Source organism: Sapajus apella, unplaced genomic scaffold (genome assembly GCF_009761245.1).
Source record: "Sapajus apella isolate SASKATOON/1434 unplaced genomic scaffold, GSC_monkey_1.0 scaffold4, whole genome shotgun sequence".
NCBI classification, from domain to species: domain Eukaryota; kingdom Metazoa; phylum Chordata; class Mammalia; order Primates; family Cebidae; genus Sapajus; species Sapajus apella.
This window is the reverse complement of record NW_022436944.1, coordinates 59,246,388-59,261,775: the sequence shown is the minus strand read 5'-3', so window position 1 is coordinate 59,261,775 and position 15,388 is coordinate 59,246,388. Positions and strand designations below refer to the sequence as shown.

Genomic DNA, 15,388 nt, shown 5'->3' with positions numbered 1-15,388 from the left:
TCGGCTCACCGCAACCTCCGCCTCCTGGGTTCAGGCAATTCTCCTGCCTCAGCCTCCTGAGTAGCTGGGATTACAGGCACGCACCACCATGCCCAGCTAATTTTTTGTATTTTTAGTAGAGACGGGGTTTCACCACGTTGACCAGGATGGTCTCGATCTCTGACCTCGTGATCCACCCGCCTCGGCCTCCCAAAGTGCTGGGATTACAGGCTTGAGCCACCGCGCCCGGCCTAAAGTTTCCTTTCTTATTAAAGAATAAGTGTGCTAGTAACTTTGTTAAGCCCTATCCTATGTCTCTATTAGACATGCCATGCTTACAGGCACGTAGTACATTCTATGTCCTTGTACTTTAACCAAGATATCTGTGCTGGACGTGCTCACATGCATGTCCCAGCTCTCCATTGCTTTTACCTGTTTAGAAAAGTTTTCAGTTATTAGCCAATCGGGTTTTAGTTTAAATTGTAAGGTCTGGCTCCAGCCAATGGAGATCAGACACAGCAGCAAGGACGACACCAAATGTGTAAGGAATAAACTTGCGTGTTTTCTTTTTTTCATTGTACTCTTGTGGCACAATGGCTAGCAAGGGTACCCTTCCAGTCCAGAAAGTAAAAATCGTGTTGCTGAAACATCCTTTGTCTCAGTGCTAATTTTTCTTTGTGGCACCAAGCATCTATTTCCAACAGGGAGGGAGCCTTCCATTGCTCCCCATACCCCCACACTTAATCCTGGAGCAGCCTGGACAGCAGAGGTTAGTGCATTTTGGCCCCTCATCAGCCTGACTTAATTGAACTATACCTGCTATGATGTATTGGTCAATACTGAGTGACATTATGAGAAACACCTTTCAAAGTGTGAATCCAGTGGAAACAGTTTATAGCAGGGGTTGCTGTAGTCTATATCCTCTCCAAAAGGATCCAAAGGATGAGTTTCTCTTGGATTTTAGGTCCAAGAGCAGCATTTTTTAAGGAATGGACTCATTTGTTCTACTAGTGCTTCTATGACTCAGGAAACTGCTCATGTCACTCACGCTCCTTCTATTGTCTTCTAGAAACTCAGAGACAAATTTTTGGTATTTCTTGCTTAAGATTCATTGCATCCATTTTGTGAACTAACATTACTCCTAGCTTCATCTTATCTTTCCTACTCTGGTTTTCCCTTTGTCCACCTTTTCATCATTATATTTTATTTTGTTTTCTCCTGTTCACATTTATGTAAGCCACTTAAAATTATTTCTGGAGCAAGGCAGGCATACACTTATTCAATAAAGGAATATTTACAGATGATTAGTTATAAAGAACTGATAGTTTTTCACTAGGACAAGATCTGAACACATTTTTAAAGAATAATTAGAACCTAGAATGCTAGACGGGAGAAAATTTACCCCAAGATAACAAGTTTCACTAATGAGTACAACCAAAAATGAAATATTGGAGGAAATTAAAATAGCAGCCTCCTGCGATCCTGAAGTCTCAATCAACAAAAAATTAATCAGCAGGTTTCCATTTTAAAATGGTATCTGGCAAACATCTTTCACATAAAATTTCCACCAAAATTGTGTGGGAAGATACAGAAAAAGATGAAAAAACTAGAAAGCAATGGAAGGCTGCTTGCTGCCAGTAAATGAATGGGACATTTTAAAAATTAAATACAAGGCTCACAAGTGCATTTGGAGATCTATTCACTCTCTCCCTTTTCTAAGCAGTCAGAATAATTGTTGACCCTCCTTCCAGTATTCTTTCCACCTCAAATCTTGGTCCAGGAATATTAAGATAAATGCTCACCATAAAACAAAGCAACACAAACACCAAACAAACAAAAACACCACAGTTGAACCTTCTATGGTGGCAGTGGGACTTTTTAAACATCCGAGGATAAGCTCACTTCCAACTCCCCTCAGTGCTTCCCTGTTTTATAGCTACTGTAAAAGTGTATTTACCCTAAAATATTTAGGTGGGTAGGAAGAAGAACTAGTCATGGTACCATGTTGCATGCTGGGAGGTGTAGTGATGAAGTGTAAGCCTTGGGGCAGAGACTCCAAAAACCATGCAGTGTATGATGGTGTCTGCTGTTTCTAATTCATTCATTCGTTATGTGTATATTCCATACTGTGGCTAGGTTCTTAGCCATCTGATCAGAGAAACACAACATGAGGCAGTAAGAGTAGAACTAAAATCCCCTATCTTAAGCTAGCAGAGTGGAAATGATTTGAGGGCATTAGATATTGGCAAACAATGAGGCTGGGAAAGTGTTATCCTCATTTAAGAACTGCTAACGGGAAAAGTTAACGTGGAACTCATGGAAAAATATTGCAGAGAAAAGGAAACTAGTTAGCCTGAAGACATTCATGTGAATTTTACTAACAACTAGGACACGATGTCTAATAGCAGTTTTGCATTCTCACTGAAGAATGCAGATTTTCAATTAAGCAGTGTAAAAAGCTATAAGATTTAAGCACTTAGACTAAAAGACTACAGGATAAGGTGAAATGGGGAGATAAGACAAAAGAATGCAGAAAAACTGAAAACACAGAAGCAGACATAGACTTGCATTTGAAGTCTGGACTTGCAGAATTACAATTGCATTAATTCTGCAAAGGCAGAATTAATATTCAAAAGAGATGGGGTTTTAGCCCATCTATGTCCATCAGGGGGTTGGGTTTAGGAGGACAGAAGAGTGTGTTCAGCAGTTTATGATTATGGATTGCATAAAGCAGGGGTCCCCAACCCCGGGGCCACAGACTGGTACTAGTCAGTGGCCTGTTAGGAACCAGGCCGCACACCAGGAGGTAGGTGGTGGGCGAGCCAGCATCACTGCCTGAGTTCCGCCTCTTGTCAGATCAGGAGTGGCATTAGATTCTCACAGTAGCACGAACCCTATTGTGAACTACACACATGAGAGATGAGAGTTGTGTGCTCATTATGAGAATGTAACTAATGCCTGATAATCTGAGGTGGAACAGTTTCATCCCAAAACAATCCCTCACCTCCCTGCACCTGCTGCAATCCATAGAAAAACTGTCTTCCACAAAACTGGTCCCTGGTGCCAAAAAGGTTGGAGACCCCTAGCATGGAGGCGAGGCGTGCAAAGGTATGTGTCCAGTGAGTGAGGCCAGGGATAAGGTAGAGACTGCGGGAAAGGACTCCTGCTCTCAGCTGGCTTTGGCTGCTAATCTTGGCTCGTGAGGTGAAGCATCTAGCAGGGAGTGACATGACAGATGTACTTTTGCATCTCCTAAAATGGGTCCCTCACAAGACTCTAAAAAGATAGGAATTCAGAAAACCACAGAACAATAAAGACACTGTAAATAAGTGCAGGAAATTAGAGAAATGAAGGGAAATGAATGTGAGCTTCAAGAGACAAGACCTTGTCTTGTAATGCCCAGAACAGTGCATACATACATATGCAGTTTTGTCTCCAAAAAGCAGACAACAGTGTTCCTTCCAAACACACATAAAACATTCACAAAAACTAACCATTTATTCAATCATAAAGGCAATCTCAACAAATTCCCAACATTAGCAATCATATAAGCCATATTCATTATTCATAATGTGTACTAAAAATCAGTAACAAACCAAAACAAAATGCAAAAACAAAGCAAAGTGCTATCCATCTCACTAACTTAATTTGATTAAAATGAGAATTACGCTGGAAATGATCAATTACTTGGAAAAGTTTGAAAATGGGCACATTGCATATCAAGGCTAGTAGGAAGGAAGCAAAACTGAATTTGAGGGAAAATTCATTAGCTATATTAGAAATGTATATCAGAATATATAGAAAAATATATATGAAAACAAGAAAGTAAAAAGAGGACGTTAATAAATATAAAAGTAGAAATTAACAGACTAGGAAGCAAAAAAAAAAATCCCTGGATAAATGAATGAAAGTAACAGCTGGTTCTTCAAGAACACCAGTAAAAAAAATAAGACTGATAAATTCAAGTAAGAAAAGAGATGATGATAGAGAGAGAATAAGAATGAGAACAAGAGAGAGAGAAAAATCTATAAACCAGAGGATGCAGAACTATAGTGCAGAGAAAATATTTTCAAACATGATAAGAATATTAGGTATAACATTATGTCAACACATTTGAAAATCTAGATGAGTTAGATGATTGCCTATGAAAATGTAAATTACTAAAGTGAATTTAAGAAGAGTTAGAAAATCTAAATATTTTAACAGCCAAAGAAGAAATCTATAAAGAAAGTAAAAGACCTGCCCTTATAAAGATGCAGCAGGCCTAGTTAGGTTAATAGATTAATTCTCCCAAACTTTCAAAAAATTATTATGTCATATAAAGTGTTCTAAAAATAATACAAAATAGAGAATCCTTGCATGTTATTAGAATAACCTGATATCAAACTGAACAAGATAGCATAAAATGGAAACCAGCAAATGCAATCTGGTTTTTATAAAAAAAATCATAATCAAGTAAAATTTATGCAACAAATGAAAAGATAATGCAGAATTGAGAAGTTGATTAATGTCATTTAACAGAAAATGAAAAGATGATTCAGAATTGAGAAGTTGATTAATGTCATTTAACAGACTATAGAAGAAAAAGCTGCTGAGATGGAGGATTGCTTAAGCTCAGAAGTTCAAAACCAGCCTGGGCAACATTGCAAGATGCTGTTTCTAGAGAAATAATAAAAAAAACCCAGCCAGGCATGGTGATGAACTCCTACAGTCCCAGCTACGTGGGAGAATGAAGCTGGAGGATCGCTTGAGCACAGAAGGTCGAGGCTGCAGTGAGCCGTGGTTATGCCACTGCACTCCAGCGTGGGTGACAGAGCAAAACACTGTCTCAAAAATAAAATAAAATGAAATAAAAAGAGAAAAAGCCCATGATCATCTACTGCCAAAAAGCAGTCACATTCCTGATCTAAACTGTTTAGTAGGCCAGGAATAGATAATTTCTCTATTCTTTAGATATTGATATAATATTTATATCTCTATTAGATATTCTTTAAAATATCTAATAAACTTAGAGCAAGCATCACACTTAACAGTGAAACACTGAAAGCAGGTCACTAAGGGCAGCAGCAAGACAAAGGCAGGATGCCAGATGTCCTTACAATGTCACAGTGTAGCATAAGTTGTCACCAATGCAATAAAACAAGCAAGAGAAATAAGTATACATGATGGAAAGGAAAAGATAAGTGTCATTAATTGTGGACAATGTGATTATCTATCTGGAACAGCTAAGATGTTCACCTGAAAGACTACTAGAACTGAGAAGATAATCCCTTAGGGAACTAAGTTATAAGACGTAAATGTGAAATCAACAATTTCTATACACCGGCAAAAAGCAATTAGAACATGCAATAAATAAAATCTTATCAACACAATGTAAAAGATAATTAAAAATTACTTGACAAAAAGTATAAGAGCTCTGAACAAAAATCCATAAAACTTCACTGAAAGTAAATAAATGGGAATAAGTACCACATTCTTGACAGGAAAGGCTTAATATTATAGAGATACAAATTATTCTCAAGTAGAAACATACATTTGATGCAATTCCAGTCAAAACTTAAAGACTTTTCTGCAACTTAAGCAGGTTTTAACAAATCATTTATGTGAAGGACTGAGAAAAGCCAAAAAACTTTTAGAAAATGATATAATCATCAACAAAATCCACGATGGTGAACACCATCCATCAGATAGCAACATATATTCTAAAGTTATTATAATTAAAATAAAATAGTATTTGCACAGGAATAGGGCTTCTAGATCAATGGAACAAAATAGAAAGTAAACAAACTGGCTCACAGAAATAAAAGGAGGTTAAAATATACTAAAGGGGCATCTGAAACCATCAGATAAATGATAGATTATTTAGTAATAATTTGGTGACAAATGCTTAATTTGAAGGTTAGATCTTATCCCCCATCACCCAGAAAGGCAAAGTACATATGGTCTACAGGGTTAAATTGAAAATAGAAAGCTACAAAGGATTAGGAAAAAATGGGAAAACAGTCCTTATAACCTTGCAAATTTAAAGCCTTTTAAAGGCACCAAATACAACAATAATAAAGGAAACAACTGATAACAAAAAATAATTGATAAATTATTATCAACAAAAAATTTTGTATGTAAAATATACTTAAGGCAAAAATGACAGACAAGAGAATGGTTTCACGTGTAACCATCGAAGAACTAAAATCTATTATATAATTAGAAAATAAAACTAATTTCTAAAAATCAAGAAAAAGACAAATAGTCCAATAAAATATAAGATGAAAACATAAATGTAAATTGCGTATCAAGGCCAGTGGGATGCATGAAAGAAGAGTGCAAGTAGCTTTAAACACAGGAAAAATGCTCAATTTCAGTAGCAATTATAAAAATGTTAGTCAAAGAGAATGTTTTTTGCCTTCACATAAAATTGGCAAAAATTTAGCAGACTGACAACACTATTGTTGACAACATGAGAGAACATGCTCACACACTGCTATGGCTATGTAAATTGCTAGGAAGTTTTGGACACTGGTGAAATCTTAATTTGCAAGTCTATTTTAAAACTAAAGACCCATATACTCCTCTAGTCAGCAGTTCCACTTCTTGTACTTGTATAAAGAGGTTTGTGTTTCGATATTCTCTGCGGTATCGTTTATAAAATCAAAACATTGGAAAACTCTTTAAATATCCTATTCTCTGTGGTATTGTTTGTAAAATCAAGAAACTGAAAAAGTCTTTAAATACCCAGCATTATGGAACAGTGGTGAACCAAGGCGGTCAAGGAGTTGGGTGTTGGCAGCCACTGACCCAGGCGGGAAGAATATGTTATCACTAGCATTGCTTAGAATTGTATGGATATGATGCAAGGTGAAAATAAGACCGACTTTTATTTGATCTGATATTGTTTAAACTTCTCTCCAGACAATGCATCCCTTATTGCACACCCGGATAGACTTCCTCAACCCCCACAGTCCCCCTTTGATACACCATTCTGATGAAATATTTTGGAGGCTGAATGCCTAGGTCTGTGTGCCTTGTTACCTTGGGTCCTGGGGGTTTTGGATATGCACTGTGGAAAAAAAAGTACCCACTTGTTACTATTGCACCTTCAGTTCTTATTGTTTCAAAAAGTTCCAGGAAAAAGCTCAGTCCAGGAAAAAACAAAAACTGGTTGGATCCAGAGATGCTGGGGCTGGAGATGAACTTTGGTGAACTTTCCTCCCAGGGAGGAGCTTATTCCTCATTTTCTATACAGGCTACTATGTAGAAGCATGATGGGCAACAGCACCAGTGCTACTTTTACTCCACTTCTGTACACAAGGACTCAGCTAACCAGCCCAAGAAAAGCTCCTTTAACACCATTGTTCAGGAGGGTGCTGCTTTGAGGAGCTATCCCCACTGTCCTCCTTATTTGTTGCAGGCAATAAAATTCCCTCCTTAAAACCTCCTTGGTTGTGGTCATTGGACTGTTTTTGAACTCACTTGTTGTGGGTAAGTCGGTGATGCCTCAGTGACACCTCTCTCACTGTTAGGAGAAAGCAGTAGAAGCACAGGGATGGCATGTTGCCAATTTTGCTAAAACACAGACGCAGTCACTGAACTGTATTTCTAAATGTACTTTCTGTATGAATGCACAAGATTTGCATGGATTCACACCCAATGCACTTGTAGTCATTTTGGTGGAGATGACAGGGATTTAGGGTTGTGGTCAAGGGGAACTGCATCTGTATATGTTAATTTTTTAAATATATTATACTATATTCATTTGTTTTTATTCATGTATTTATGTAATTAAAAAGTAAGTACATAATTTAAATGCATAATTTTGGAGAAGAAAACTGCCCTAGTAAATGAAATTGAAGGGAGAATTAGAAAGGTGAGGGCCTGGTGTAGTGACTCACGCCTGTAATCCCAACACTTTAAGAGGCTGAGATGGAAAGATTGCTTGGGCCCAAGAGCCTGCATTAAAAAAATCATAATAATTAACAATAAAAAACACATCAGGGTTTTGATGTCTCAGGAATTGCAGCACCATCCCCACCTAGTGGAGAGGAGTGGATACTGCCATTAGCTCAAGGGCACTCCCCAGGAGGCAGGGGCAGTGCCTTTTCTCTATCAATGCCTTGCAAAGATTAGCACTAGAAGACCAATTTCAAGCCACTTCAGAATAAACAGAAAGCTTCAGGTATCTAGTTGAGGTGGAGATGTGGCATTTTACGCCTGCAAATGAATCATGCAGACAAACCCTCAAGAACGTCCCTTGAGGCGAGTCATTCCACGTTTCTGGACAACAGTGTCCACTTGAGCTAGACAGTAATGATTCACCCTTGAACCAAACCTTTTATGAAAAAAGCCAAATATTCTATGATCATAACAACCCCATGAGATAGCTTTTTAATGATCTTGTTTTACAGAGGAGAAAATGAAGGCTTGGACTAAATAAAAGACCTTGCTAGGCAATATGTTAGCAGGTCAGTCAGGAGTGATGCCACATTCTGTGACTTGAGGACCTGAGTCCACATTTATCTTCATGGGGGCCTCAGGACCAGGGATGTGTCTGAGGCATTCATAGAACATCTTGTAGAAGACACTGGTGAAATCTTGGTCCATATCTTTGGACCTGCATGAGTTGTCTGCAGCCACAGGGGACAGTTTCTGGCCAAACTAAGGGTACAGGGCATGGCAAATGGGCTCCGCACAGTGTGGTATTGGGTTGACAGTGATGTGCAGTCTTCACCTGAAGAGGTGGGGAAAGGGCAAGGGCACAGCACAATCAAAGGCACAGGGCTGGGAATGAGCAGGGTGTATTTAGAGAATATAAAGTTAGTCTTGTTGGGAGCCCACGAATTATTTGAAATTGTAAGCAAAACCATTTGTGTGTGTGTGTGTGTGTGTGTGTACACAAGTGCATTTGTAAAGGGATTGAATTCATGGCTTTGGTCACATTTTTCATGAACTAAACCATGTGGCAGAACCACCAAGGATCCAGAGAAGGGGTCTGCTGTGGACTAAAGAATCACAGAACATTGAAATAATGTTTACTGAGCCCTAGTGTCACCACTCAGACAGAGCTTAGCTCTTTATAAATGTTTCTTTCACTTGTCACGAACATCCTTTGAGGTGGGTTCTAATACCATCTTCATTTACAGATGAGGAAACTGAGAACTAGAGAGATGCCTTGCCCTAGGCCACACAGTTGGATCTGAACCCAAGCAGCCTGACTCTGGATCCCTCACCCTACACCTAAGGCTGGTGGCGTCAAACTTGAGTGCACGGTACAGTGAACAGCAGGCCTTATTCTAACAGACACAGCTAGGCCCCATGCCCAGGATCTCCAATTCTGCAGGTTTCTAATGAGTTTCCTGGTGGTGCTGATGCTGCTGGTCTGGGGGCCACACTTCACAAACCACACTTTGAATTCTAGGCTGTCATCTCCCAAGAGGACTTGGAGTCCCAAAGAGTTGATGTGACCTGTCTGGAGTCACTCAGCTACTTAGCAGCAAAACCAAGATGAGAATCTGGGTCTGTGGATTCCAAACCCAGGACTCTCTATGCCACTCGTGCTTGGAGGAGGGCACTTCCTACCTAAAGAGTGTGTGTGCATTTGCACGCATGCATTTCTATTACCTGACGTGTGTCCAGATCCCGGTGCTGGGCGCTGGGGGAGGATGGCTCTTTGCTCGGCTCTTCTGAGCCCAGTCGGGCTCTTCTCCACCTCCTGGCCCGCCGGTCTGTGGTGTGGGGGGCCTCCTCTGGCTCGCTGCTATCTGAGGTCTCCCTGCTAGCCGCCTGGGGGTTGAAGTTGACATCCAGTTCTCCCTGTAGGCGCATCTTCTCTGCTGCAGGGTTCCTGGGGGCCTTCCTCTGTAACCAGGACAGTCTGGCCTGGTGCCCAACTTCTCGGGAAGATCCCGCAGAGGAGGTCTCCGAGTCAGAGCACATGGCCTCAGGGTTGGGGGAGATTGCAGAGATTGGGGAGGCAGCCATGAGGCCTTGGTCAGAGCTCTGGGCCTGTGTGGGCTGAGGCTGGGGGTCCCTGGGCAGGCCCCGGGGCCTGGGACACAGCTTGCTCAAGGCCTCACTCCAGTCAAAGTCTTCCTCGCTGTCGGAGCCCATCTCATCATAGGCAGATGCCACACTGGAGGCCACCTCCAGGGCCTGAAATGTCCCGCTCTTAGGCTTGGCCAGTAGGCGGGTTAGGGGTGGAGCACCATCCTTCAGGGCCACCCAGTTCCCGTCGGAGCTCTGCAAAACTGGTGCCAGGTCTGTGGGTGGAGAGATAGAGAAAGCAGAGAGGGGCTGTTATCACTTTAATGCAAGGTGAGGCTGCCACTTGTCACGTCCCCGAGTGGCTCGTGGGGGTGTTAGAGGGCAGCTGCCTTTAGGAAGCCCAGAAGGGCAAACCCAATTGGTGGGCAGAGTTCAAAGGTCCCCACGGAATCCCCTGAAAGCTCACAGGGTCCCAGTGCTTCACAGAAGGAGAGAAACTCAGAGATCTGGCTCCCGTTTCAGTCCACCTGGGCTGATGTCACCTCAGTCTTCTCAGCACGGCCCTGTTCCTGCCCTGGGCTCACTTGGAAGGGGAGGGGACAGGGCTACAGGTGGAAGCACGAGCTTCTGGCTCTTTGACCTAGGGCTACAATTTTGTCTCTTGGATCCTCAGTTTCCCCTCACTGATAGGAAACAATCCCACTGCCTGCCCTGGCATACCGCAGAGGTTAACGCATCTGCTCTCGGTACTTTTATAGATCCTGCTTCATAACAGGCTCCTGAGATAGGCATATAGGTCTATTTTTAACTCAAGGAACATGCCTCACTCTGGAAAGTGCTTGAGGTCAAAAAGCTTTAGTATTTCCAATCTCATTTTACAGATGAGGAAATGGTGAGCGAAGTTAAGTGACTTGGCAAAGGTCACAGAGCTGCTAACTTGTAGAGTGAGTTCGAGGTGCATCCTCTACCTGACTCTGAGGCAGCTCTGGGCTACTGACTGTGCCACAGAAGCCTTCGGCCAGCCGTAGGCACCATGCAAGGGCAGCCGGAGCAGCTCTCAGGCCGTGACTATGGTCTGGAGTGGTCTAAACTGGGCTCAGGTCTGCCAAGAGCATGTTCCCAAGGATTGATCTCCATGCCGAGGGTGGATGGGTAAAAAATGGTTGTCTTGTTTAAGGAGAACAGGAAAATGCTTTCTTCCCAAGTGTCTGTGGGGTGGGAATAAGATGACATGCTGCTCCTTTAGCTATGGGTACTTGGCCCAGGACTGAGGCCTCAGGCGCAGCAGTTGCCAGCAGGAGCTATCATTTTTTTTTTTTTTTTTCAACCAGGACTGTTGCAGCGCTGCCTGGGGGCAGTGATGAGGACCTCTGGGCTTTGAAGAAACCACTCCCCAAGTTGGTGTGGACATCTGCTTCGGGGCTGAAGGCCTGCAGCAGCTAAAGCTCTGCAGCAGTAGGACCTTGAGGCAGAGTCCTCCTTCATGCTATTTAAAACACACAGCTTTTCTACCAGTTAAACTGCCACTGCTCCACATAATGAAATGAAAGCTATCAGTATTTCACAGTGCTGCCCACAGAGCATTGTACCTGCTAAGCCTGTTTCAGAACCACAGCCTTGGGGGAATTCAGATGTTGGTGGAACATATGTTTTCAACAGCGACCCAGTTCCACTTCCACTGCCTGACTGCAGCTCAGACTGGCAGGACATCGAGTTCTTTTTATTTTGAGAGTCAGGAAGTGGGGCTCTCTCTTATGAGGAGGATGCTGGGCCCCGGCAGTGGGCTGACGTAAGCAGTGGCCTCCAAGAAGCCTGAGACCACGCACTGGCCTTTCTCCTGCTGCTCCTGCCTTCAGTGTCCCCCTCCACCATTTGCATGTAGTGAAGCCCTAGCAAACCTACAACACTTCATCTCACTGGTGAGAATGGCCTTTTCCTGGAGTGTATTCTCATCTCCCTGCTGGACATGGCCTCTCCTCTCTGAGCTCTCCTGGTATGAGGGCCTGGCTGGCTCATTCCATGTTCCTCCATGTGTTCTGGCTGTCACACACCTGCTGAGCATGAGGACAAGGTCCCTGAGGCAGGGCCTGGATCTCAGGCATCTCTTCATCCTTAGAGGAAATTAGCCTGCTCTGTCCCAGAGCCAGGTTTTGGAAAGACCAGTGGCCTCTAAGTCAGTTGAGAGGAAGCCCTACTCAGTCACCAGGCAGCGATGTGATCCTGTGTGCCTCGGTTCTCTGACTGGTGAAAAGGATATAGCTAATATCTTAATGGGTTGTCAGAGGACTGCACGAGGGGATGCTCATGAGTGTGTTACACATGCCTGCTCAGAAAGAGGATTAATTCCTGATGGCTTCTTTCCCCTTCTCTATAAATGAAGGAAGCTGCTTTAGTGTAGGGCAAAGAATAGCTTTGGATTCAAGCAGGTGCAGGGCTGATCCTCAGCCACTGCATTTACTAGTAGGTGACCCTGGTTAGAGAGCACCTCGGCTCTACTTTCTTGCCCAACAGTAGGGTCAGTGTGACCCACCTTTGGCTGTCATTAGGATTATTTTGAGATAACACATGCAAAGCATCAATCATAGTGCCTGCTATACTTAGGGCCCTGAGCTATTTTTATTTTATATCTGTTTAATTGGATTTAGCGTTAGTACTTAACACCTGGTTATGAATTAACACCCATGCACTCCATATGTATGTATACAGAAAAGAGATACGTATCTGATAGGCACTATTCAGTATTACATATTAATAACTATACAGTAACACTATTTTCATTGGCAATGGAGTTATTCAGAAGAGTGGCTTACTAGGGTTATTATTACCATTTATTATTGGGCTCTACTTGTGGTGTTGGTAACAGCAGGTCTCTTGAGAAAAGTATTTCTGTTTGCCGGCATTCTCCTAATGCTGTGTCTGGAGAGTGTCAGTCAGGGTAAGGGTTCCTCAGGAATGCTAATGAGGCTGTGTGGGACTAGTAAGTAGTTATATTGAATTTTCCTGTAGCAGGCTCTGTGGGTGCCCTACCCTAAACCTTGGCCCTCACCACTTCAGTGTATGCCAGCTGGACTTCCAATTGCCAGCCCTTGCAAGTCTTCACTTGAGGCTTGCTCAGGCGACTGGAGCCTGTGTTGCCTGCCCCAGGGGCAGGGTGGAAGTACCCAGGATTCATCACCTCCTGGGAGCAGCCCTCAGCCAGTGAGTAGGCGAGCTGGTGGCTAAACATCCCAGCTCTCTTGCCTGTTAGGCAGGTGAGTCTTCTACACTGGCTCCCAGGGTCCCCAGTGGGGTCAAGCTCCGGCCACCCACAGTGGCCATCTGCTTAGTAACAAGTCATTTATTGCCTGATTTTCTTTCCTTGTCTCACGTTTCTCCTCCTTTCTGTGTGTTTTCTGGGCTCACCTCCCAAATAAACTACAGGTCTTCAGATTCTTATATGAGGATATTAGGGTCTGCTTCTGGTGGAAGTCAAACCAAAATACCCACATGATGCAAAGCGGACTCCGAGCATGGCTGTTGAGTGCTCATTCTGAGAAGAAAGGCAAAGTCCTCTGGGCCTTCTAATCTGTCACTGAGGCTGCTCTCTGGACTGTCTTCAAGACAACTCACACGTTGCTCGTCAGTTGCCTGTGCTTGGACTTCCTTCCTCAAGGAGCTGGCTATTCTGCTCTCTGAGCTTTGCCAACATCTTTTATTGCTTAACACTCAAACTATATGATAGTTTATTTTCTCAGTTGTCTACCCCACCCCTCAATCCTGACCATCAGCTCCTGGAGGGCAGAGCCAAGTCTTCTTCACTGCTAGCCCCTGGCCAGCTTTGTGTCCCATCCTGGGAACATGAAGACTACTTGTTAATGAAAACAGGCACTAAAGGCTGCAGGGACGATGGGGCTCCCGATGTGCAGCTCTCAATGAGCACTGCTGTCTACAGCTTCTCCTGGGGCCCTTGGAAGAATCCAAAGAAGGAAATCCCTTGATAATGCCACTCAGCACCCAGCTCCAGGGTTGACCCTGTTGTAAATGTGGTCCCTGGGCTCTAGCACCCACCATATTTGGAGATGGAATTCAGCCCATTGCCAGCTCCCTTTCTCCTGTGTTTTACAACCCCAGGTTGCCTTGTGCCTCTGTGGAAGCTAGACATTGGCCAACTTTTACCTCTGCAAAAATTCAGTCTTCTTAGCAAAAACACAGATGGCTCCCTGAATACCCAACCGTGTGGAAACTTCGGTGGTTGTTGATCTCCATCATCAAAGCTGCACCTGCGCTCCAATACCACAGTCTCTCAGTCCATCAGGAACACCCCTTGGGGATCTTGCTCCCCCACCCTCTCCTTTCTCCAAATTCCTGCTCTTCCGTTATCGTGCAGACAACTAACGTTCAGTGGTGGCCCCAGAGCAGTGACAATTCCCCAATCTTTATTTCCCCAACACTGAGCACATGCAGTGTATACAGTAGATGCTCAATCAAGGTTTACAAAGTGAAAATGCATTTGGGAGAAACCCATTAACTGCTATAGGCACTCTCAAGACTGAAAGCAGAGTTACTATGGTTTACCCAAACCAGTGTCCCTAAGACTAACCCCAGCTGTGCACTAGCAGGCTCCTGAATCAACCCTTCTTCAGAGGCATAAACACAGCTGCTACATATAGCCCAGTGGGCATTCACTTTCTAAGATGACCTCCACCCCCGGGACTCTTCTGTTTGACGTTCCTGCTCAACTGAGACTGAGCAATGCCTGTAGGAATAATCTGCTTCCTGCTAAATGTTTCAGACATCCCTCAAGACCTCTGAGGCTGGCATGGACAGTTTGGCATGTCAAGGGCTAAAAATTCTTCAGAAAAACCAGAAGTTTTCCACCCAAGTCCTTTTTCAAAAAATTTAAATCTTCATCCTGAGAGAGCATGGATTTTTGAGCAGAATGTAAAGTCTTTTTTTGGGTGTGTCATGCTGTGGAACTAAGTTTTATGTTTATATACAACTGAAAAATTACCTATGAGTGCCTAATTTTACAGAAGATTATGTACAAAATCATGTTTTGAAAACAAAATTCCTTTGCAAATTTATTATGAATGTTCATAATCCAGTTGGAAACTATTTTGTGAAATACAGCATCTTGTAGTAGTTGTTTGTATAATATTCTACACATTTATCACTTTGCAAGTCTGGATTTTGAAATGATAGTTTTTGTTTATTTGTATGGTAGAGAGACACTTAAAATGCAAGAGTTGAAAGCCTGCAAATTGGAGTCTTGATGTTTGGATTTAAGGACCAGCTTTGCTTACATTGGCTGTGGGGTCTTGAACAAGTCACTTAACTTCACTGTCCATCAATATTCTTACCTGCAAAACCAAATAATGACTGTGTCTAGCAATGCTGTTGGAGGAAAAATAAAATAGTGCCTACATATGGAATCTGTATGTTTTAAAGTGATTTT

The 15,388-nt window shown here is 42.8% G+C and overlaps 1 protein-coding gene across 5 annotated transcripts in view; it reads right to left on the bottom strand.

The window, feature by feature from the left end:
- The window catches only part of MYRIP (myosin VIIA and Rab interacting protein), a 425,307-nt gene that overhangs the window by 65,225 nt on the left and 344,694 nt on the right, over nt 1-15,388 (bottom strand). For all 5 annotated transcript variants that reach the window (XM_032271158.1, XM_032271182.1, XM_032271174.1 and 2 more), the window contains one exon: nt 9,592-10,229. In XM_032271158.1, coding sequence (XP_032127049.1) covers nt 9,592-10,229 — 638 coding nt within the window. The remainder of the gene's footprint in view (nt 1-9,591; nt 10,230-15,388) is intronic.